The 25,887-nt window shown below is 40.9% G+C and overlaps 1 protein-coding gene across 2 annotated transcripts in view; it reads left to right on the forward strand.

The window, feature by feature from the left end:
* The window catches only part of RARB (retinoic acid receptor beta), a 197,704-nt gene that overhangs the window by 118,528 nt on the left and 53,289 nt on the right, over positions 1-25,887 (forward strand). For both annotated transcript variants that reach the window (XM_040433155.1, XM_040433156.1), the window contains exon 4: positions 15,900-16,060. In XM_040433155.1, the coding sequence (XP_040289089.1) occupies positions 15,900-16,060 (161 nt within the window). The remainder of the gene's footprint in view (positions 1-15,899; positions 16,061-25,887) is intronic.

The raw sequence follows: 25,887 nt of genomic DNA on the forward strand, positions 1-25,887 counted from the left end.
CGCTTTCAGTCTTGCATGTATTGTGGGGATTGTTAATATGAACAATCGGATGTACAGCTGATTGATCAAGAGTTGGCTACTTCTATGTGGTGGAGCGGGTAGACCTGTCCTTCCAGGTTTCTGATTAGTCTCAGTCACAATCTCTGTTGCTCTGCACTGAATATGGGGTCGCATAACAGACCTCTCACCTGTCAGTGTGCAAAGGCAGCTGCTGTGCAAAATGACAAACTGTAATAGAGGTGGACACTGTGTAATAGAGGTGGACACTGTGTAATTGAGGTGGACACTGTGTAATAGAGGTGGACACTGTGTAATTGAGGTGGACACTGTGTAATAGAGGTGGACACTGTGTAATAGAGGTGGACACTGTGTAAAAGAGGTGGACACTGTGTAAAAGAGGTGGACACTGTGTAAAAGAGGTGGACACTGTGTAACAGAGGTGGACACTGTGTAACAGAGGTGGACACTGTGTAACAGAGGTGGACACTGTGTAACAGAGGTGGACACTGTGTAACAGAGGTGGACACTGTGTAACAGAGGTGGACACTGTGTAACAGAGGTGGACACTGTGTAACAGAGGTGGACACTGTGTAATAGAGGTGGACACTGTGTAATAGAGGTGGACACTGTGTAATAGAGGTGGACACTGTAATAGAGGTGGACACTGTGTAAAAGAGGTGGACACTGTGTAAAAGAGGTGGACACTGTGTAAAAGAGGTGGACACTGTGTAACAGAGGTGGACACTGTGTAACAGAGGTGGACACTGTGTAACAGAGGTGGACACTGTGTAACAGAGGTGGACACTGTGTAATAGAGGTGGACACTGTGTAATAGAGGTGGACACTGTAATAGAGGTGGACACTGTGTAATAGAGGTGGACACTGTGTAAAAGAGGTGGACACTGTGTAACAGAGGTGGACACTGTGTAACAGAGGTGGACACTGTGTAACAGAGGTGGACACTGTGTAACAGAGGTGGACACTGTGTAACAGAGGTGGACACTGTGTAATAGAGGTGGACACTGTGTAATAGAGGTGGACACTGTGTAATAGAGGTGGACACTGTAATAGAGGTGGACACTGTGTAAAAGAGGTGGACACTGTGTAAAAGAGGTGGACACTGTGTAAAAGAGGTGGACACTGTGTAACAGAGGTGGACACTGTGTAACAGAGGTGGACACTGTGTAACAGAGGTGGACACTGTGTAACAGAGGTGGACACTGTGTAATAGAGGTGGACACTGTGTAATAGAGGTGGACACTGTAATAGAGGTGGACACTGTGTAATAGAGGTGGACACTGTGTAAAAGAGGTGGACACTGTGTAACAGAGGTGGACACTGTGTAACAGAGGTGGACACTGTGTAACAGAGGTGGACACTGTGTAACAGAGGTGGACACTGTGTAACAGAGGTGGACACTGTGTAATAGAGGTGGACACTGTGTAATAGAGGGGGACACTGTGTAATAGAGGGGGACACTGTGTAATAGAGGTGGACACTGTGTAATAGAGGGGGACACTGTGTAATAGAGGGGGACACTGTGTAATAGAGGTGGACACTGTGTAATAGAGGTGGACACTGTAATAGAGGTGGACACTGTGTAATAGAGGTGGACACTGTGTAAAAGAGGTGGACACTGTGTAATAGAGGTGGACACTGAGCTTGTTAAATGATAAAGAAACCCTGAGACAGTTTTCTGCTGATAAGGGTACTTTCACACTAGCATTTTTCTTTTCCGGCGCTGAGTTCCGGAAAAGAACTGATCAGTTTTATCCCCATGCATTCTGAATTGAGAGTCAGTCCTTCAGGATGCATCAGGATGTCTTCAGTTCAGTCTTTTTGACTGATCAGGCTTTTCAGAAAAACGTAGCATGCTGTATTTTTACCTCCGGCCAAAAAGCCTGAACACTTTGACTGAACGCCGGATCAGGCCTTTTTCCCATTGACTTGCATTAACGCCGGATCTGGCACTGTTTGTTCAGTCAAAACGGATCCGGCTTTTGCATGTTAAACCCTAAAAATGTGGGGGGAAAAAAAGTCCATAAATGGTGGATCCGTTTTTTCCAATGCATTTTTTCATTGTGATCAAAATCCTGATCAGGATTCAAATGTAATCCGTTTTCACACGTTTTTCCGGATCCGGCGGGCAGTTCCGGTGTCGGAATTGAACGCCGGATTAAAACAACGCTAGTGTGAAAGTAGCCTAAGGTGGTTGGTCATGTTGGATTTTTCCGGTTGGTGTGTGTATGGTACATGTCTGATTATCATTACTTTATTACTTTTTGCATAATGTTTTTTTCTATAATTGTATAAGCTGGTCCCTTTACACAACTGAATACCGCTTTCAGTCTTGCATGTATTGTGGGGATTGTTAATATGAACAATCGGATGTACAGCTGATTGATCAAGAGTTGGCTACTTCTATGTGGTGGAGCGGGTAGACCTGTCCTTCCAGGTTTCTGATTAGTCTCAGTCACAATCTCTGTTGCTCTGCACTGAATATGGGGTCGCATAACAGACCTCTCACCTGTCAGTGTGCAAAGGCAGCTGCTGTGCAAAATGACAAACTGTAATAGAGGTGGACACTGTGTAAAAGAGGTGGACACTGTGTAAAAGAGGTGGACACTGTGTAAAAGAGGTGGGCACTGTGTAAAAGAGGTGGACACTGTGTAATAGAGGTGGACACCGTGTAATAGAGGTGAACACTGTGTAATAGAGGTGGACACTGTGTAATAGAGGTGGACACCGTGTAATAGAGGTGGACACTGTAATAGAGGTGGACTGTGTAATAGAGGTGGACACTGTGTAATAGAGGTGGACACTGTGTAATAGAGGTGGACACTGTGTAATAGAGGTGGACACTGTGTAATAGAGGTGGACACTGTGTAATAGAGGTGGACACTGTGTAATAGAGGTGGACACTGTGTAATAGAGGTGGACACTGTGTAATAGAGGTGGACACTGTGTAATAGAGGTGGACACTGTGTAATAGAGGTGGACACTGTGTAATAGAGGTGGACACTGTGTAATAGAGGTGGACACTGTGTAATAGAGGTGGACACTGTGTAATAGAGGTGGACTGTGTAATAGAGGTGGACACTGTGTAATAGAGCTGGACACTGTGTAATAGAGGTGGACACTGTGTAATAGAGGTGGACACTGTGTAATAGAGCTGGACACTGTGTAATAGAGGTGGACACTGTGTAATAGAGGTGGACACTGTAATAGAGGTGGACACTGTAATAGAGGTGAACACTGTGTAATAGAGGTGGACACTGTGTAATAGAGGTGGACACTGTGTAATAGAGGTGGACACTGTGTAACAGAGGTGGACACTGTGTAATAGAGCTGGACACTGTGTAATAGAGGTGGACACTGTGTAATAGAGGTGGACACTGTAATAGAGGTGGACACTGTAATAGAGGTGAACACTGTGTAATAGAGGTGGACACTGTGTAATAGAGGTGGACACTGTGTAATAGAGGTGGACACTGTGTAATAGAGGTGGACACTGTAATAGAGGTGGACACTGTGTAATAGAGGTGGACACTGTGTAATAGAGGTGGACACTGTAATAGAGGTGGACTGTGTAATAGAGGTGGACACTGTGTAATAGAGGTGGACACTGTGTAATAGAGGTGGACACTGTGTAATAGAGGTGGACACTGTGTAATAGAGGTTGACACTGTGTAATAGAGGTGGACACTGTGTAATAGAGGTGGACACTGTGTAATAGAGGTGGACACCGTGTAATAGAGGTGGACACTGTGTAATAGAGGTGGACACTGTGTAATAGAGGTGGACACTGTAATAGAGGTGGACTGTGTAATAGAGGTGGACTGTGTAATAGAGGTGGACACTGTGTAATAGAGGTTGACACTGTGTAATAGAGGTGGACACTGTGTAATAGAGGTGGACACCGTGTAATAGAGGGGGACACTGTAATAGAGGTGGACACTGTGTAATAGAGGTGGACACTGAGCTTGTTAAATGATAAAGAAACCCTGAGATAATGGAAACTATTCTAGAATAGGCTGTACAGAAACACCAGAGACACCCGCGTGATACCAGAGCTTCTTTAACACTGAAACTGTCTGCAGGTAACATTGTTACCAAGAGAAATGGGGTTTTAATAACCAAATTAGTGATTCCATCAGGCATCCGAACTATAGACCATGCTTTATGTAAATAATGCAGCTTATTTCATGGTAAGTCTTTTAGCCAATGATTTCCATTAGGATGTAATATTATGTCCAACCACTTACATCGTAAATATAAGGACAGTTTTTCCTAACTTTGTCCTAAAGGCTTTTAAAGTGATGTTGCATTGTAGGACTTTGAAGGCACATCCACTGAATAAAGAAGCAGTCACCGTAAGAGAGCACATCCCATACAATGTCTTAAAGGGGTTTTGTCACTTCAGCAAATGGCATTTATCATGTAGATAAAGTTAATACAAGGCACCTACTAATGTATTGTGATTGTCCATATTCCTCTTTTACTGGCTGGATTAATTTTTCCACTGCATTATACACCACCTCGCAATCCAGCAGCAGTGGACGCGCATGCAAACTGTAGGAAAATGCACTGGCCTCTCTGGTGGCCGGTAGTGCGCATAGGCTGGCACTTTTTTCTATAGTGTGCAAGCACGACCACTGCCGCTGGATTGCAGGGTGGTCGTAACCCCTGGATACGAGCAGTATGTAATGGGAATGAAAAATGAATCAAGCCAGCAATGGATTTAATTTAGGAGTAGCTGAGGTGGCAGTTGCTCCTGGGCCTTGGTTCTTCAGCCCCCTATTTACTTAATAAAGATCTGGTGTTGACCATAGAGCTCCAAGAACATCATCTACTTGCTTTGTTCTCCACCCACATTTACGTTATATAGTAAGATGTAGAATCCATGGACTTTACATCGCAGTCTAAACTATGACACTAGTTTGCTTTGATGCCCACCCTTGTGTCGTCGCGTTTCCTTGGATCTGATGCCTTTTTGATAATCTATTGCATCTCTGATGAAAGTGACGGCTAAGAAGTACAATGGCTGGTGAGCGGCAGCTGCAGACTTTGCAGTGACTGACGGTCCCCGGGGACAGAATCACTCAGTCTTGTAGAATGGGGTGACATTTAAGAAAGAAACGCTGAGGAAAATGTCAAGCTTTAAAAATTAGGTTCAAACCTGCTGGCTTCTGATTTATTTTTATTATAGGCAGGGTTGGGCCAGAGATGGATTATCAGGATTGAAACTGTTTGGTGAATTTTTCACATTTTGTTTTAATCAGAATAATCTAATTTTCCGTAGTATTGAGTGTGTGGAAGCTAAGGCTAGTGAGGCCAGATGGATGGTTTTTACTTAGAAATCTCAGCAATAATCTGATGAAGCCAGCAGGAATGTAACAGATTTACCCCACACGCTCTTTTATTAAAACTATTTGCAAGTGTGCAAAAGGGAGCAGAAATATGGCAGTTTATGCAAAATAATATACATTTGTCACGTCTAACCCAGTCTACTAAATCAAGATAATTAAGTTGTGACTGCTCAAGTATACCCAGCGGAGTCAACAGAAAGCAATGCCTTTATTCTCCCAGCTTCTATGTGCAGATCTCTAAGAGGCACAACAGATGATAGAGATAGATACAAAGATAGAGAGATAGATAGATAGATAGAAAGATAGATAGATAAAAGGCTAGACGGGTGGATAGATACATAGATAGATAGATAGATAGATAGATAGATAGAAGGCTAGACGGACGGATAGATAGATAGATAGATAGATAGATAGATAGATAGATAGATAGAAGGCTAGACGGACGGATAGATAGATAGATAGATAGATAGATAGATAGAAAGCTAGACGGACGAATAGATAGATAGAAGACTAGACGGACGGATAGATAGATAGAAGACTAGACGGACAGATAGATAGATAGAAGACTAGACGGACAGATAGATAGATATAAGACTAGACGGACGGATAGATAGATACATAGATAGATAGATAGATAGATAGATAGAAGGCTATACGGACGGATAGATAGCTAGAAAGCTAGACGGATGGATAGATAGAAAGCTAGACGGGCGGATAGATAGATAGATAGATAGATAGATAGAAGACTAGACGGACGGATAGATAGATATAAGGCTAGACAGACAGATAGATAGAAGGATAGACAGACAGATAGATAGAAGGATAGATAGATAGATAGATAGAAGGCTAGACGGACGGATAGATACATAGAAGGATAGACAGACGGATAGATAGAAGGATAGACAGACAGATAGATACATAACATAGTAACATAGTAACATGGTATATAAGGCCGAAAAAAGACATTTGTCCATTCAGTTCGGCCTGTCATCCTGCAAGTTGATCCAGAGGAAGGCAAAAAAAAAAACCCTGTGAGGTAGAACCCAATTTTCCTCACTTTAGGGGAATAAAAAATTCCTTCCCGACTCCAATCAGGCAATCAGAATAACTCCCTGGATCAACAACCCCTCTCTAGTAGCTATAGCCTCTAATATTATTACACTCCAGAAATACATCCAGGCCCCTCTTGAATTCCTTTATTGTACTCACCATCACCACCTCCTCAGGCAGAGAGTTCCATAGTCTCACGTGTGCAACAGACTAATGGGTCCTACAGAAGGTGGCCACGCTATTACAGTATATAACAGAATTTTTCAGGGGTCATGCGACCAAAGCGTGGCTTGCATCACCTACTGACTAATTTTTATTTTGTATAATAAAACTTTTAACTTTATTAATTCAATTTAAAAGTTGAACTCTAAATTAATGATTAAAAGTCCTCAGAACGAGCGGTGAGACTGGTGTATATATTTATATACCTCTACTCAGTATATACCACTGGATGGAGTAGCTCCTGATAACATTCTCAGGGCCTGCCCAAATCTCCAAATCTTTACAGCAACTTTATATCAGCTGCATGTGTATCTCTGCCATGAGGGCTCACTAACGCTGTATCTGATTCTAAAATGTAAATGCTCCCGCTTCCCTACATGTTTCGCCGATACTTCGGCGTCCTCAGGGGATATGCAGGTTTGCAGTGGGCTGCAAACCTGCATATCCCCTGAGGACGCCGAAGTATCGGCGAAACATGTAGGGAAGCGGGAGCATTTACATTTTAGAATCAGATACAGCGTTAGTGAGCCCTCATGGCAGAGATACACATGCAGCTGATATAAAGTTGCTGTAAAGATTTGGAGATTTGGGCAGGCCCTGAGAATGTTATCAGGAGCTACTCCATCCAGTGGTATATACTGAGTAGAGGTATATAAATATATACACCAGTCTCACCGCTCGTTCCATAGTCTCACTGCTCTTACCGTAAAGAATCCTCTTCTATGTTTGTGTACAAACCTTCTTTCCTCCAGACGCAGAGGATGTCCCCTCGTCACAGTCACAGTCCTGGGGATAAATAGATGATGGGAGAGATCTCTGTACTGACCCCTGATATATTTATACATAGTAATTAGATCTCCCCTCAGTCGTCTTTTCTCCAACGTGAATAACCCTAATTTTGATAATCTTTCAGGGTACTGTAGTTGCCCCATTCCAGTTATTACTTTAGTTGCCCTCCTCTGGACCCTCTCCAGCTCTGATAGAAAGAAGGATAGATAGATAAATAGATAGGATAGATATGAGAGTGCTGGGGTATTTTTTTAATTATATTTTTCAGGTTTTATTTGTGAATGCTGACACACCACTTTATTTTTGAACATCACAGTGCTGCTTTGTTTCATAGATAGATAGACAGATAAATAGATCAGATAGATGGATAGATAGATAGATAGATAGATAGATAGATAGATAGATAGATATCTCTGCCCATTCTAGCCTTAGGGTCCATTCACACGTCCGTTGTTTCTTTCCTGATCTGTTCCGTTTTTTGCGGAACAGATCTGGACCCATTCATTTTCAATGGGTCCTGAAAAAAATCGGACAGCTCAATGTCTGACTTTTTTTCAGGACCCATTGAAAATGAATGGGTCCAGATCTGGTCCAGATCTGTTCCGCAAAAAACGGAACAGATCAGGAAAGAAACAACGGACGTGTGAATGGACCCTAAGTAGTCACATGGGTGGACCTACTCAGTGATTGACAGCCTTCCCTCTATAAAAGTGCATTCATAGATAGCTGTCACTGATAGGACCACCCACTGGACTCCTAAACATCGAGAGCAGGGATTTAAATGTAGAAATTACAAGTTTTTCGGAATCTTTTCCCATAAAACTCTGTATCAGTCTGCTCTATAACATGTTTCCTGCAGAGTACACTGCATTTTAAATGGAACAGGTTCTCTTTATTTCTGTTCTGCAAGCATTCTTCATCCTGTATTATCTGTAAAGAATAAATCAAGGCAACTGGACGTACTGTAGATTTCTTGAAAACGTTTCACTCGTTCTTCCAACGAGCTTTCTCAATTCTGAGTGACTGTACAAGAATTCTCTGGGAATAAATATGTAACTGAATCAACATCTAGTAATTATACCCAGCATGGGGTCAGAGGTCATTATACCCAGCATGGGGTCAAAGGTGTTGATTCCATTATCCTAATTGGAGTCAGTAGGTGATAAAGACTTCCGAGAAATCCTTCTTCATCCTGTATTGTACAGTAGAGCCATTGCCATACTATTATTGCGGTAAACAGTTGGTAGCCCTTCTCAGGACTAGATCCCTGCCACCCTCTGGCTTGGCACTGTACACCAGTGTTACACATTGCATAGTCGAGGTGCATGTGGCACTCTTGCAACTAGTGATTGCAGGGTTTCCGTGAAAGGTAGTGACAGAACGGCCATGAGGGCCCATGAAGGTTATTTCCATACTGATTGGATGGTCAGTACCACCTGTATGTGCACCCTATACTTACCTACCCTCACCTCATGCTATCTGGTACTCACCTGTCACCTCTGCTGGCTTCTCTGTTATAGTAGATAATTCTATTCCCTGTGAAATCACTCTGTAGCAGCGGTGGAGCACCCAGAGCCAAACTTCAGAAAAGATGGATGCAAGCCCCAGAAAAGTCACACTCCAAACCGTTCATCTGTATCTTGTGTTGTGCTGCAGATACAAGATTTTGAGTTTTCTTAGAGCTCTGTGTTGTGCTGTTCCTCTGTTAGTCCTCCTAGGACTGAATAGAATGACAACTGGTTGTGTGTGAGTCCTTACATAGTGTTACACTGTCCAATCAGGGCTTACCATGCCAGACTGTGCAGGGACACACCCCTTTTCCAAGGAAATGGTAACACCCAGTTGTTAATTTACTCACCTATTTCTAGGAGGAATAAGATAGTACTAGCGTAATGTAGCATTCTAAGATTCTCCAGAATTATTTCATAGTATTTACTAAAACAGACAAGTAAGGATAGCTGTCAGGTCCTCTTTAATCAAAATATACTGTTCAGCTGCATTGCCTGTGTCATTCTGAATAGATAGATAGATATAATATATAGATGATAGCTAAAATATATAGATGATACAGATAGATCTAATATAGATAGCTAAAATATATAGATGATACAGATAGAATAGAGATAGAAAGAGATAGATAGATACGATAGATAAATTGATAGATAAATAGATACGATAGATAGATAATACATATTAGATAGATAGATAATACATATTAGATAGATAGATAATACATATTAGATAGAATATATTGCTTATACAGAGTAGATAGATAGATAGATAATACATAGATACAGTGCTGCCCATAATTATTCATACCCCTGGCAAATTTTGACTTAAAGTTACTTTTATTCTACCAGCAACAAATTTTTTGATGGGAAATGACATAGGTGTCTCCCAAAAAATAAGAAGACAATGTACAAGAGGCATTATTGTGGGGGAAAAAAAATTCTCAGCTTTTATTTACATTTGAGCAAAAAGTGTCCAGTCCAACATTATTCATACCCTTCTCAATAACAATAGAAAAGCCTTTATTGGCTACTACAGCAATCAAACGCTTCCTATAATTGCAGACCAGCTTTTTGCATGTCTCCACAGGTATTTTTGCCCATTCATCTTTAGCACTGCCTGATGTTGTCGTTGAGAATCCTCATGTATTGCTCTTTTTTCATGGTGCCGTTTACTGTGATTAGGTTCCCTGGTCCATTGGCTGAAAAACACCCCCAAAGCATTAGGTTCCCACCACCATGTTTGACAGTGCGGATGGTGTTCTTTGGGTTGAAGGCTTCTCCTTTTTTACACCAAATGAAGGAAACATCATTGTGACCAAACAATTCAATTTTTGTTTCATCTGACCATAACACAGAAGACCAGAAGTCTTCTTCTTTGTCCAGATGAGCTTTTGCAAAGGCCAAGCGAGCTTTTGTGTGCCTTATCTGGAGAAGTGGCATCCTCCTTGGTCTGCATTGTGCAGTGTCTGTTGGATTGTCTGCCTTGAGACATTGCCACCAGCAGAGCCCAGATTCACCAGGATGGCCTTGGTGGTGATCCTTGGATTATTTTTCACCTCTCTAACTATCCTACTGGCCAGCACAGGTGTCACTTTTGGCTTCCGACCACGTCCTCTTGAGATTTTCCACAGTGCGGAACATCTTGTATTTTTTGCTCAAATGTAAATAAAAGCTGAGAATTCCCCCCCCCCCCTCCCCCACAATAATGCCTCTTGTACATCGTCTTATTATCTTTTGGGAGACACCTATGTCATTTCCCGTCAAAAAATTACTTGCTGGTTGAATAAGAGTAACTGTAAGTCAAAATTTGCCAGGGGTATGAATAACTATGGGCAGCACTGTAAATAGATAGTAATATATGTGCACATAGAGGTAGTGAGTAGGAATATAATAGATGTATACTGTATGTAGATGATCAGTATAATTTTTTTATATATTTTTTTCTTCCCGGGACCTATGTTTTAGGACGGAAGAGGGGATTTTCTGTTTTCTTGTAAGACTTCTAGGATATGAAAAATCAGATAGCAGTGAGCTTGCCGCAGAAGAACTGTAGAGTGATTCCCTTGTGAATCATTTCCTTGTATCTGGGAATCCTTGGCAGAAATGACTGCCCTAAATGATGTGTTTGTGCTCCACAAGCAGCCATGGAACTAAGTAGCTTCAGGGAAGCTGTCAGTCTGCTAATAGGGTTATATTCCCAAAAGCTAATAGCGGTGCAGTGTTTTAATGTTGAGGCATTGGACTTTAGAAGTGTAATGAACAGCAGGTAAATACACATTCTCCACCTTCTATGATACCGATACTATAATAATACATTATCAGCTAATTTTGTATTAGTCCTTTAACAAATCATAGTCAATGTAATGCTTGATTACAAAATAGAAATTCTGAATGAGAAGGCTTGTCTAGAAATGTTCAATCCTCTGATCATGTATCTAGACATTTAGTCTGGGTTTCCACCTTCAGGTTCATAAAATGAGAACAGGTAAAAAAGAAAGATTGAGTCTGCTCCTTGTCTTTAGCTGCATAAAAAACCTGAGCATGTAAACCTATCCTATAGGTTTAAGTAGATATTTTCGATTCAGGAATCTCGTTCTCTCTTGATATTGTACTTAAAGCCTCGTTCTTGTGACATTTAATAAGAAGATGGTGGTTTGTTCAAAGTTCATGGATGTTATCAGAGTAGAAGGACCATCATCAGTGGCATATATAGAAGAGAGGGTCCCAACAGCAGAGATTAAACTATGCCCTCTATTTTCATGCCAGATGTTTCTACCCAGGTGTTATTTATTGCCTTCTCCATGCCATCTTCATAACCATTTGGGCAATTTCGTACAGTGGCATACAAAAGTTTCCTGGTCAAAATTACTGTCACTGTGAACAATTAAGCAAGTTGAGGATGAAATGATCTCTAAAAGGCATAAAGTTGAAGATGAAACCCACTTTTCAACATTTTAAGCAATATCTGTGTATTATTTTGGTTTTGTACAATTTAAGAGTGAAAAAAGGAAAGGGGTACATTACAAAAGTATGGAAACCCAAGTAGATTTGAGCAGTCAGATAACTTTGACCGAGGTCTCGAGCCTTAAATAGCCTGTTAGGGTTAAGGATTTTTAGGTAAGGACAGGTGATGCAAATTGCAAAGCTTTATAAATACCCAGACTCCTCTAACCTTGTCCCAAAAAACAGCAGCCTTAGGTTCTTCTAAGCAGCTGCCTAACGCTCTGAAAATAAAAGTGGTTGAAGCCTACCAAGGAGGAGAAGGCTATGAGAAGATTGTAAAGCATTTTCAGGTTGCCATTTCCTCAGTTCGAAATGTAATTAACCACTTCCCATTGACTATAAACGTTTTATGGGCGGTCGTTTATCTATGAATGGACGTTCTGGAACGTCCATTCAGAGATGGCAGCTGCACACTAATCGTGCAGCTGCCGAGCGGGGGTCCCACTGTCAGTGACAGCAGGGCAACCCAGAGAGATGGCAGGGACCGTTGAGCGCTGTGTATACAGATCAGGAAGCGCTATGCTGCCCCGGTAGTCTTCCACAGACCTCGATCAGCCCTGCACTGAGGCTGTACAGCACTGTATACTGCTGTACAGCCTCTAAGGGGGGTGTATTTCCCCCAGGAGAAATCAATAGTGAAAAAAAAAAAAAAGTGATGTTAAATGTCCCCCAGAGGTCTTGTATGACCTTAAGGGGGATGCAAAGTGTAAAATAAAAAATAAATAAAAAAGGTTTCACATGTAAAAAAAAATGCCCCAATTAAGTAATAAATATATATTTTTTAAAATGTAAAAAAATAGCCATCACCTAATCCCGCCAAAAATTAGCCCCTACATAAGAAAATCATTTAAAAAATAAAAAAAAACTATAGCTCTCAGAACATGGAGACATTAAAAACATAATTTTCAAAAATGCTATTATTGTGTTAAAATGAAATAAAAAAAGTAGACATATTAGGTATTGCGGCGTTCATAATAACCTGCTCTATAAAAATATCACATGACCTAACCCCTCAGATGAACACCGTAAAAAAAAAAAAACAACTGTGCCAAAAAAGCCATTTTTTGTCACCTAACATCACATAAAGTGCAACACCAAGCGATCAAAAAGGCGTATGCTCCCCAAAATAGTACCAATCAAACCGTCACCTCATCCTGCAAAATGAGACCCTAACTAAGATAATTGGTCAAAAAATAAAAAAGCTATGGCTCTCAGACTATGGAGACCTCAAAATATCATTTTTTTTGTTTCAAAAATGCTATTATTGTGTAAAACTTAAATAAATAAGAAAAAGTATACATATTAGGTATTGCCACGTCTGTAACGATCTGCGCTATAAAAATATCACATGACCTTAGCCCTCAGCTGAATGCTGTAAAAATAAATAAATAAAAACTGCTAAAACAACCAATTTTTTTGGTCACCTTGCCCCATAAAGTGTACTAATGAATAATCAAAAAATCATATGTACCGAAAAATGGTACCAATAAAAACCTCAACTCTTCCTGGAAGAAACAAGCCCTTCCACAAGACGATTGGCAGGGAAAAAAAAAAAAATATGGTGTTCAGAAAATGGACACAAAAAATGATCCCCTGAGGAAGCTGTGTAGCGAAACGTACGTCGGGGTGGAGGCATACTGGTCTGTATTTTAGAACTATGTTGGGTTCTTTCTGTGTTTGTAATATGATTCCCCTATTGTTTTTTTGTTTTGCTGCCCTCATCTTCCACTGCCCTGGGACATATGCAGTTTGTACTAGTCAGCACCATGCACTTTATATTTATTGTTGTGTACCCATGAGATGTGATGATAAGGACTTTATTAAGTTGAATTAAGCCTGGTTGATACATAAGATTACATAATAGAACCATTGTATCCTCCTTTTTCTATATGTGTATGCCGCTGTTGTGATTGATTTTACATTTTCACTATTTTGATGTAAATTAATAAAGCTATTATTATTTAATATCTGTTAGTGGTTTATTAGTGGGGGTATTTTGATCTGTTTTGGTGTAAGTAAAAAAAATTCAGAAGTTTGGAAAAGAACATCTAAAAAAGCCTGATGCATTTTGGAAAAAAGTCCCATGGATCAAGTTTAAAATAGAACTCTTTGGCCACAGTGAGCACAGGAGGGAGACCATTAAGCATGGAGGGGGATCAATCGTGCTTTGGTGTTGTGTTGCAGCCAATGTCATAGGGAACATTTTGCTGGTAGAGGGAATAATGGATTCAATGAAATTCCAGCAAGTTCTGGAAGCAAACATAACCCCAACTGTAAAAAAGCTGAAGTTGAAAAGAGGGTGGCTTCTACAAATGGATAATGATACTAAACACACCTCAAAATCCATAATAGACTACCTCAAAAGTGCAAGCTGAAGGTTTTGTCATGGCCCTCCCAGTCCCCTGATCTGAACATCATTGAAAATCTGTGGATAGATCTCAAAAGATCAGTCCCTCAAGACGGCTCTGGAATCTTGAAGACTTTTGCATGAATGGATGAAAATCCCTCAAACAAGAATTAAAAGACTCTTGGCTGGCTACAAAAAGTGTTTGAAGCTGATACTTGCCAAAAGTTGTGTTCCTAGGTACTAGCCATACAGGGTGCCCAAAGTTTTGCTTTAGACCCTAAGATACTTAAAATACAAAGGGAAGGTGTCAACTTTAACTGTATGCCTTTTGGAGATCATTTCATCTTAAACTTGCTTTATGGTTCACAGTAACAGTAATTTTGACCAGGGGTGCACAAACTTTTGCTTGCCATTGTACCTTCTAGTTTGCTAACAAAGCAGTTCTTTTATAGAGTGAAGTTCTGCACAGGTTGTTTCTATCCAATAGCAAAGTAGATGGGGGTCAACCAGGGCTTGGCTCCCCGTTTCTAAGGGCCACATAGCCTACTTCTATGTCATGTGCAGACTTTATCACCCTGGACAAGTTGATGTCTAGTCTAGGAGACATAATGTTGACTGGAGCCTCAAATATATTGGTTTATTTCTGATGTTAATGAGCAACTAAACTGAAAGCACATACCTTAAACAAGTATCTGCCATTATTAATCACAAATATGGATGTAAATCTTTCTGGAGGTTCATAAATTAGTGATCATTAGACAATATTTTGGAATTGTCTTGTCGGTTTCGTTGAAGAGCTCTATAGATATCTTCTTTAAAAGGGTTGTCCAGCTGGTAAAAATATTTTTAAAAAGCGTCCGAATGACTTTAAAAAATAACAGATCTGCCACTGCTCCTCTCCCAATGGTTCCACTCTAGAAAGTAGAAACTGCTGTGGCCAGTGATTATCTGAGCTGGTAGGTTGAGCCGTCACGTTTCTTTTTTCAAGAGGGACCAGAAAGTAGAGATAGGTAGGAATCCAGAACACATTGGAATGAGATAAGCTGAATAGAGATAAGCAAATCGATTTGTCTCATCAACTACAGTTCTACACCTGCAAGGGGGGTGTCCCCAAAGCTGAAAATGTTTCCCCTGCCACTTGATTGACAGGAGTGGTCATCTTGGCCAGCCCTGATAATCTCGTGCCTGTGCCGCTGCCACAAGTAGTGACACATAAACAGAGGCTCTACTTCCGCTTCCGGAGCAGCGACTGTTTATGTGCTACTACCCGAAGCAATGGCTCAGGCGCAAGTTTGGCAGAGCCGAACAGCTCTAATTCTGACTTTTTTTTACTGCCTTTTTTGACTAGTCCTTTCAGCTTGAACTGGCTAGATAACATTCAGGTTTAGATATCAAAAGGTCATCACAGAGTGATATAATGGTATTTTACACTGCAGTGGGAATATTTCTAGCAGTTGTACAGATAAATGCTCACCATGTGGCATCCAGATATATCTTCATTATCACACACTTATCAGTTAGATCCCTGTTTTCTCATACTTGAAATCACTTTGAGAGGGTGTTTAAGCCCAGTAGCCAGTATCTGAAGTGTCTTCATCTCTCCTGCAGCAGTGAGAAATGACAGAAACAAGAAGAAGAAAGAGCCCTCGAAACAGGAGTGTACAGAGAACTATGAGATGAATGCCGAGCTCGATGACCTGACAGAGAAAATCAGAAAAGCGCATCAAGAAACCTTCCCCTCCCTGTGTCAGCTGGGAAAATACACTACGGTAAGTTTTACCTGCTAATGATTTGGAAGCGCCGTCCTCCAGACACCGATCTCACATGTAGGATTACATTTTCTTTTCATCTACTGCTAGTCATGATTTATGAATGTGATGGTAAGACTACTGTTACATGTTCTCCAGGAAGAAGATGAAGAAGAAACCGGTCCTCTCTTTTATACTCTGCATATCCTCTACACTCATTTGTGCTCATTATTTTCTCCATTTTGTTCATTCAACCTCTGCTACTATTAACACTCAGACAAAGGGGCATTGTTATCTGCTGAGCTTAAATTAGGGATCACTGATCTTTAACACCTTACATAATGTAAGGGCAACATCCAGGGCAGTATTTATAGGCACACTAGTCATGTGTCTGTGGAAATTTTTTTGTCTGTAGTATTTGCTTGAGGGAGTGGCACCTTCAAGTGTGAATGCGCACCTATTTTATCTTGGGAGTAGCATTCCTCTGCACTTTTGCCCTTCCTATCCAATAGAGCGCCTTGATTAGGTGGTACATATGGGTGTGCTGGCTCCTCCTCCCATTGGTTGCTTGGTGCACATGGAGGTGACTAGGAGCAGCACACCATATGTGCGGCGTCTGCGCTCCTGAACATAGAAGCCCAATGGCTTAGGTAGGTTTAGCGTAGGACCCGCCTGACCTGAAACCACCTTGGCGCTTGGTAGGCGGGCTTAGATGTGTTTTGATCAAAATATATTGACTAAGTGTCTCAGATATTATCATATCAGAGTGAGTACTTTGTCCATATATAATGCTTGCAACTACTTTACTAAGTGCATTATTATCTTATTTCTGTGGTTTTCTTTAATAATATGGTTAGGGACATCCGCACATTTGTATATCATATCGTGGCAGGATGTTTTTATCTTAGTTTTTCTGGGAATATACCCCAACATTTTTTTGTAAACCATAAATCAACAATAAATGGATGAATGAAATAACCATCCATACGCATTAATACCATGCATGACACAATCCACTCATGCCTATGCCAACCAAAGTGTATACCTATATGCAAATAAAGATTGCCAGGCCGCATGAAATCTAAGTACAATTTATTAACACAATTTACAAATGACAATCCATACATAAAATCAAGTGCAGGAGAAAGGCGACATCCACAACAGGAGACACAAATGGGGACTCCATCCCCATTATACATAGTACATATTACATAATACTAAAGTGCAAGTGCATATAACCATCTCATACAATAAACGTTTCGGCGGACCCCCACAGCACGTTTCGGCGGACCCCCAGACGAAGGTCCGCCGAAACGCGCGTCGGGGCTGGCGCCATCCCAGAGGAGACTCATAATGGGTTAATAGACTCTGTTTGTTGTATGAGCTGGTTATATGCACTTGCACTTTAGTATTATGTACTATGTATAATGGGGATTGAGTCACCATTTGTGTCTCCTGTTGTGTATGTCGCCTTTCTCCTGCACTTGATTTTCTGTATGGATTGTCATTTGTAAATTGTGTTAATAAATTATACTTATTTTTCATGCGGCCGGCAATCTTTATTGGCATATATGTGGCCTGCACAGATGTTATTGTGTTGATTATTTGTGTTCTTTCTTGTTTTGCTTTGGTTTTTTGTTGGTGATTTGTTTTTGTTTGTTTTTTGCTTTGTGATCTGAAGCTAAAATTAAATTAAAAATTAAAAGTTTAGTCATCTTGTAAGCACTTTACTTTTCTTACCTTGTACAGTTTTTGAGCTACGTCCTATAATTTATTCTTGTCAACCACAGCATTCATATTTTACAACTGAAATCTCAATGCGAGCTTCCTCTGGTGATTTTTATTCTGCGATGTCTTCTCTTTACTCCACTGTAAAGTAACAGGATGGGCAGCAGGAAAAATGAACTCTTTGAAAATGCAATAGAACATAGAACATTTGCATCACAGAATCTCAACTAGGTTGCAAGAGGTGAGCTTGTTGACTGGTTCAAAAAGCAACCAGTAGAACTGTGAATGCAGCACTGAAGCATAATGCAGTGCTGTAACTTAGGAACAGTACAAAATAAGTAAAGCCATATGTTTACAGGCCTGCTCTACACTATAAAGTATACCTGTTGGCTCTTATGGCATGTCTGTTTTAGGGCTCATGCACACAACGGTATGTATTTTGCTGTCCGCAAAATACGGATCCGCAAAACAAAACGGATGACATCCGTGTGACGTTCATGTTGCATCAGTTTTTTTGTCGAATCCATTGTAACAATGCCTGTTCTTGTATGCAAAACGGACATTGTGGAACGGAGATGTGGACATACGGACACGGAATGCACACTGAGTCTGTAATGAATGGTTCCGCATACGGACCTGTAAGAAAACGGAACCGAAACGGAAGAAAAATACGTTTGTGTGCATGAGCAATAATTGTATTCCCCATAATATAATAATAAATAAATTGACAGCTTGGTGTTGCCACTTAAGGGTGTGTCAATACACACTGATATTGTCCAATTAATGCTCACAGTGTCAGTCTATGAAGGGACACACCCCTTCGACTAGGGAAATGGTATCACTCAGTGATCAATTTGTTCATACATTTCCAGGATTAATATTGGGAATGGCAAAATGCTAAGTTAAAAAAAAGGTGCTTATTTCATGAGGAATTAAAAGCAGATAGATCATCGGAAAGGTGCAATTTAAGACAAAGACATTTGATTGACATCTAATTTGAGCATGGTTTATGGAACGGGTAAAATGAATGCTGGAGTGTGAGGGAATTCTTTCTTATCTCTCTGCTTCCTGCTGACCAGCAGTGCTGAGAGAGCCGACAGAGAAGCTGGCTGGTGAGAGACGGAATATAGGCTAGGATTTCTCTGCTGATGTTGTGGAGCTGATGCTTACGTGATGATGCTTACGTAGGGCCAGTTTATTCCATAGTACTGGTTAGAGATGGCGTCACTCACATCAGTACTGGTCCCCAGTTCGGCTCACAATCTAAGTTTGATATCTCACACACACACAAGGACCAGTCAAGGCCGGGTTCACATCACCGTTTTGTTTTTTCGTTGTTCTGATTCGTCAGAAGACCAAAAAAATGGATCCTGTAATTTAGGCATGTGTTAAGCTCAGTTATGCACATTTTTCATCTGATTTAGCCATTTCCTTATAGGATCTGTTATTTTAGACAGGGTAGGTGTCACGGTCCTTCCCATGACAGAGGTGAGAAGATCTGAGAGACTGGCGGCACGTGAGGGTATCTGACAGTCTCTCTGTTTTCACCTTGCAGTGTAGTTGTTTGGTAATGACCACACCTCTTGTCATGTGCAGCTTGTGATCATTTACTGAGGCTCTATTTAGTTCTGACTCACACTGCTTACCATGCGGTTAATATTTCCTGCTGGAGTTCGTTGAGCTGAAGTGTTGTTCCTTTGGATCTCCTGCTCCTCTATTCTTCTTTAAGCTAAGTGCGTTTTGTCTTGCATTTTGTTGTTCACTTGTGTGTGTTGTTTTCTAGGCCTCAGGGAGACGCTGGTTCCTTCATCTGGGAAGGAACCAGTAGTCTCATTACCTCCTAGGGATTTCCAGGGTCACCAGGGCTTAGGTTCCGGTGTATGAGTATTTCCACCTTCAGGGTCTACTCATATTGGCAGGAGTCAGGGAGAGGTCTAGGGATTCCTAGGAGGTCACCATTCCTCTTCCTTAGCTTTGAGGCCTAGACTCTGGTCTATTTCCTTCAGTGTGTTATCTGGTGCTTTCCCCTCACCATTACTCGTGACATTATCAACCGCCAAAAACTTGTCATTTTGTTTTTGTCAGTGCAGTGATGGATACTGTTTCTGCACTGGTCGATGTATGAAATATCAACCGCATTGTAAGCAGTGTGAGTCAGAACTAAATAGAGCCTCAGTAAATGATAACAAGCTGCACCTGACAAGAGGTGTGGTCATTGCCAAACACCAACACTGCAGGGTGAAAACAGAGAGACTGTCAGATACCCTCACGTGTCGTCAGTCTCTCAGATCTTCTCACCTCTGTCATGGGAGGGACAGTGACACTATTAGCTGTATACTCCGCAAATCTGGCCTTTATGGAAGAGTGGCAAGAAGAAAGACATTTTTGAAAGCAAACCATAAGAAGTCCTGTTTGCAGTTTTCCACAAGCCATTTAGGGGACACAACAAAGAACAAAAAAGGTAATATGGTCAGATGAGACCAAAGTTGACCGTTTAGGCCTAAATGCAAAACAAAAGTGGCATATATCTGGTGCAGATCTGGCGCCAGGTCTAAAAAAGTGGGTATGGCTTAGGTGTAGAAAATTGTCTAAATGTAAGACAGCTAGGAAGCTGTCTTACATTTAGAAGTGGCGGTGGATCAACTGAAGTTATGTAGAGACAGGTGCCTCCACATAACTTCGGCAATCCACCGTCAGCTATAGGATTTATTATGACCGACATCTAAAATACCAGTCTTAATAAATGTGTCCTTATGTGTGGCAGAAAACTAACACTGCACATTACCCTGAACACAGCATTCCCAGTGTGAAACATGGTGGTGGCAGCAGTATCATGCTTTGGGGATGCTCTTCTTCAGCAGGGACAGGGAAGCTGATCAGGGTTGATGGGAAGATGGATGGAGCTAAATACAGAGCAATCTTAGAGGTAAACCTGTTAAAAGTTGCAAAAGACTTGACATTGGGATGGAGGTCCACCTTCCAGCAGAACAACGACCCTAAACACACAGCCAGAGCTACAATAGAATGGTTTAGATCAAAGAATATTCATGTCTTAGAATGGCCCAGGCAAAGTCCAGACCTTTATCCCATTGAGAATCTGTGGCAAGACTTGAAAATTGCTTTTCACAGACGCTCTCCATCCAATCTGACTGAGCTTGTGTTATTTTGCAAAGAAGAATGGGCAAAAATTTCAGACTTTTAGATGTGCAAAGCTGGCAGAGACATACCCCAAAAGACTTGCAGCTGTCATTGCAGTGAAAGGGGTCCTACAAAGTATTGACTCAGGGGGGGCTGAATAAAAATGCACATCACACTTTCCAGATTTTTAGTTATAATTTTTTTTTAAAACCATGTATTATTTTCTTTTCTCTTCACATATATTTGCTACTTTATGTTGGTCTTTCAAAAAAAAAAAATTCCAATAAAATACATTTAAGTTTGTCGGTGTAATGTGAAAAAATGTGGAAATGTTCAAATGGTATGAATACTTTTATAAGACTGTATTTATGTAATATGTAAAATGTCATATCACATGTTGCTTTTCTTGAATTAAGTATGTTTTTTCTTTTCGAACATCAGAAGCACTTGTATTATTTTACTATTTTTCTACTGTTATTACAAATGCCTTAAAATACACAGAAGTATATGACTGACAAAATAAAACTACTTGATGTAATCAGTGAAGTTTGCATGTTCTCCTTATGTTTACTCCCACACTCCAAAAACATACTGGAAAGGAAGGCCGGGTTCACATCACCATTTTGTTTTCCCATCTTCTGATCCATCAGAAGAACAGAAAAATGAACAAAAAACGGATCCTGTATTTAAGCATCTGTTATGCACATTTTGCATCCGTTTCAGCCATTTCCATCTGAGATCCGTTATTGTAGATGGAAAAAAGTCCTACACAAAGTCCTACTGTCACGGTCCCTCCCATGACAGAGGTGAGAAGATCTGAGAGACTGGTGGCACTTGAGGGTATCTGACAGTCTCTCTGTTTTCACCTTGCAGTGTTGGTGATTGATAATGACCACACCTCTTGTCAGGTGCAGCTTGGGATCATTTCCTGAGGCTCTATTTAGTTCTTACTCACACTGGTTACCATGCAGTTAATATTTCCTGCTGGAGTTGATTGAGCTCGAGTGTTGTTCCTTTAGATCTCCTGCTCCTCCATTCTTCTTTAAGCTAAGTGCATTTTGTTTTGCATTTTGTTGTTCACTTGTGTGTATTGTTTTCGAGGCCTTAGGTAGACGCTGGTTCCTTCATCTGGGAAGGAATCAGTAGTCTCATTCCCTGCCACCACTCCTAGGGCTTTATAGGGTCACCAGGTGTATGAGTATTTCCACCCTCAGGGTCTACTTATATTGGCAGGAGTCAGGGAGAGGTTAGGGATTCCTAGGAGGTCACCATCCCTCTCCCTTAGCTTTGAGGCCTAGACTCCGGTCTATTTCCTTCTGTGTGTTATCTGGTGCTTTCACCTCCCCAAATAGTTGTCCTGTGGACAGATTCTCCACCTGAGCTGTGGATCTCTGCAGCTCCTCCATAGTGACTATGGGCTTTTTGGCTGCTTCTCTAATTGGTGCTCTCCTTGCCTGAGCTGTCAGTTTTGGCGAACGGCCATGGCTTGATAGGTTTGCAGTTGTGCCATACTTCTTCCATTTTCAGATAATGGATTGAACAGTGCCCCTTGAGATGTTCAGAGCTCGGGATATTTTTTTTTATAACCTAACCCTGCTTTACACATTTTCGCATCTTTATCCCTGACCTGTCTGGTGTGTTCCTACGTTTTCATGATGCTGTTTGATCACTAATATTCTCTAACAAACCTCTGAGGCTCTCACAGAACTGCTGTAGTTATACTGAGAACAACTTAAACACATGTGTACTCTATTTACTAATTAGGTGACGTCTGAAGGCAATTGGTCACATTGGATTTTATTTAGGGGTATCAGGGTATAGGTGGATGAATACAAATGCATGCCAAAATTTTTGAAAACCATGTATTATTTTCTTTTCATCTCACACATACAGTGAGGAACAGAAGTATTTGAACACCCTGCGATTGTTCTCCCACTTAGAAATCATGGAGGGGTCTGAAATTCATATTGTAGGTGCATTTCCTCTCTGAGAGACAGAATTTAAAAATAAAATTCAGGAAATCACATTGTATGATTTTTAAAGAATTTATTTGTCTTGCACTGCTGAACATTAGTATTTGAACACCTGAGAAAATCATTTTTAATATTTGGTACAGAAGCCTTTGTTTGCAATTACAGAGGTCAAACGTTTCCTGTAGTTCTTGACCAGGTTTGCACATACTGCAACAGGGATTTTGGCCCACTCCTCCACACAGATCTCCTCTAGATTTGTCAGGTTTCGGGGCTGTCGCTGAGCAACACAGAGTTTCAGCTCCCTCCAAAGATGTTCTATTGGATTTAGGTCTGGAGACTGGCTAGGCCACTCCAGAACCTTGATATGCTTCTTACGGAGCCACTCCTTGGTTATCCTGGCTGTGTGCTTCGGATCGTTGTCATGTTGGAAGACCCAGCCACGACCCATCTTCAATGCTCTGACTGAGGGAAGGAGGTTGTTGCTCAAAATCTCACAATAAATGGCCCCATTCATCCTCTCCTTAATACAGTGCAGTCGTCCTGTCCCCTTCGCAGAAAAGCACCCCCAAAGTATGATGTTACCACCCCCATGCTTCACAGTAGGGATGGTGTTCTTGGGATGCAACTCACCCTTCTTTTTCCTGAAGTTTAGACCAAAAAGTTCTACTTTGGTCTCATCTGACCGCATGACTTTCTCCCATGCCTCCTCTAGATCATCCAGATGGTCATTGGCAAACTTCAGACGGGCCTGGACATGTGATGACTTGAGCAGGGGAAGCTTCTGTGCAATGCATGATTTGAAACCATGATGGCGTAGTATTCTACCGACAGTGACCTTTAAAACTGTGGTCCCAGCTCTCTTCATGTCATTGACCAGCTCCTCCCTTGTAGTTCTGTGATGATTCCTCACCTTTCTTATCATCAGTGATACCCCACAAGGTGAGATCTTTCATGGAGCCCCAGTCCGAGGGAGACTGACAGTCGTCTTTAGCCTCTTCCATTTTCTAACAATTGCTCCAACAGTTGATCTATTTTCACCAAGCTGCTTGGCAATTGCCCCATAGCCCTTTCCAGCCTTGTGGAGGTCCACAATTCTGTCTCTGGTGTCTTTGGTCTTGCCCATGGTAGTAGTTGGCATCTGACTGACTGTGGGGTGTGTCTTTAAAGAGCTCAGACAGGTGCTACTAAGTTAGATTAATGAGTGGAGTAGGCACAGTAACAGGTCTTTAAGAGTCAGAATTCTTGCTGTTTCTCAGGTGTTCAAATACTTATGTTCAGCAGTGCAAGACAAATAAATTCTTTAAAAATCATACAAACTGATTTTCATTTTTATTTTTTTTATTTTTTTATTCTGTCTCTCAGAGCCCTCTATGATTTCTAAGTGGGAGAACTTGCAAAATCGCAGGGTGTTCAAATACTTCTGTTCCACACTGTACTTGCTACTTTGTGTTGGTCTGTCACATAAAATCCCAATAAAATACATTTAAGTTTGTGTGTGTAATGGCAAAAATATTTGGAAAAGTTCAAGGGGTATGAATACTTTACAAATTACTGTATATGTAGTACATGTCTGTATTAGTTTTGCAAGCATAATTGGATGGTTCAGTAACTTATTTGATATAGAAATCCAGACAATAACAATCATGTTGAATGTTGAATTTCAAATACATATGTAAAATACAATACAATAAAAGGTGTAATCCAGGACAAGCAGAGGAAAGGGACAGAAAATATAAAGGCAAATTGGTTAGTTGTATTACACTGCCACCATATGTGGGTTATGGTACCTTTCTCCACTCCGCATCTCCAGCAGACGTCTGATTGATCTGAAAAGAAACTATGCAGCACTGCTGGTGTTCTGTACCAATAGGAGAATATTTTGAAGTTTTTTGTTCCGGAAGACACTATGGAGGACTTGTAAGCCATAGTGAAAGCCTTAGACAAAGTCTCCTCATAAAATTGGGCAATTGAGTCCATTTTCCCAAGAGATCACAAATGGGTAAAGTCCCATCCCCCCAGGAGTAGCCCAGAGATGCCACATGTTAGGAAAGGATTATAAAGACAAGGTTTTCAATTTAGCGAGATCCTTTGCGAGTTGAAATAGTGGGCCACTGGAAGAAATTACAGCGCTGTGCATATTGTGTGGACAGATCAAGTTTACTTGTAAATAGTATCGCACCTGAAAGCCATTCAGACCAGCAAGACCTAAGATACACGATCATCTCATTACCAAGGGAAAACCTGGATTATTAAAAAATTTAACCAGAGGCTCTGGAAAAGTAGTGTGTCAATATTTATTTCATATCTGTTATACTCCAGCTGGCTTGAGGAGCAGATCTACCTGTCTGGTTTATTTACCTATAACATCTCTTTTATGGAAACTATATTTTGCTCTCTGAAGATGAACCCAGCGTTTTACTAAAAGATCCTACAGGTATATTTTCTCTATTAGCAAAAAAGTTGTGTTTACTCTAGGCCCATTGGCAACCATCTTACATGTGTTTCCCCAAGAAATAACAGGTTATGGTGAGTTATCTGATGGATGTGGTACAAAGGGAACAAATCTATGATATGTTTTGTTTTTTTTAAGAACATGCATAGGATAGGCTATCAATGTATGTGTAATTAGTGGGGTCCCTAAGTACCTATAAAGGCACAGAATTCATGTGAAAGGGGCTGAGCTTTAGAATCAGGATAGGATTCGGCCAACAATATATATATATTTTTTTTATTCTTTTTATGGCGCTTAGCTTTTTGTTTTACCAACTTAAAAGCTTGGGACACAATTATTAATCATCATACATTTGAATTAAAACAGAATTGTGTAAATAATCATATGCACCTCTGTGATCCCCCACCACTTCCCGGGTTCCCCACCAGTCTGGTCACCACTGTAGCCAGTGAGTCTGTGAGCAGTCATTTCCTGTAGAGGAGCAGGAAAACATTGTAGCAGGGGTGTTAGGGAACTGGAAAAGTGAGTCTTAGTTTTTTTTATCTTTTTTACATCAT

Source organism: Bufo bufo, chromosome 5, assembly GCF_905171765.1.
Source record: "Bufo bufo chromosome 5, aBufBuf1.1, whole genome shotgun sequence".
Taxonomy (NCBI): domain Eukaryota; kingdom Metazoa; phylum Chordata; class Amphibia; order Anura; family Bufonidae; genus Bufo; species Bufo bufo.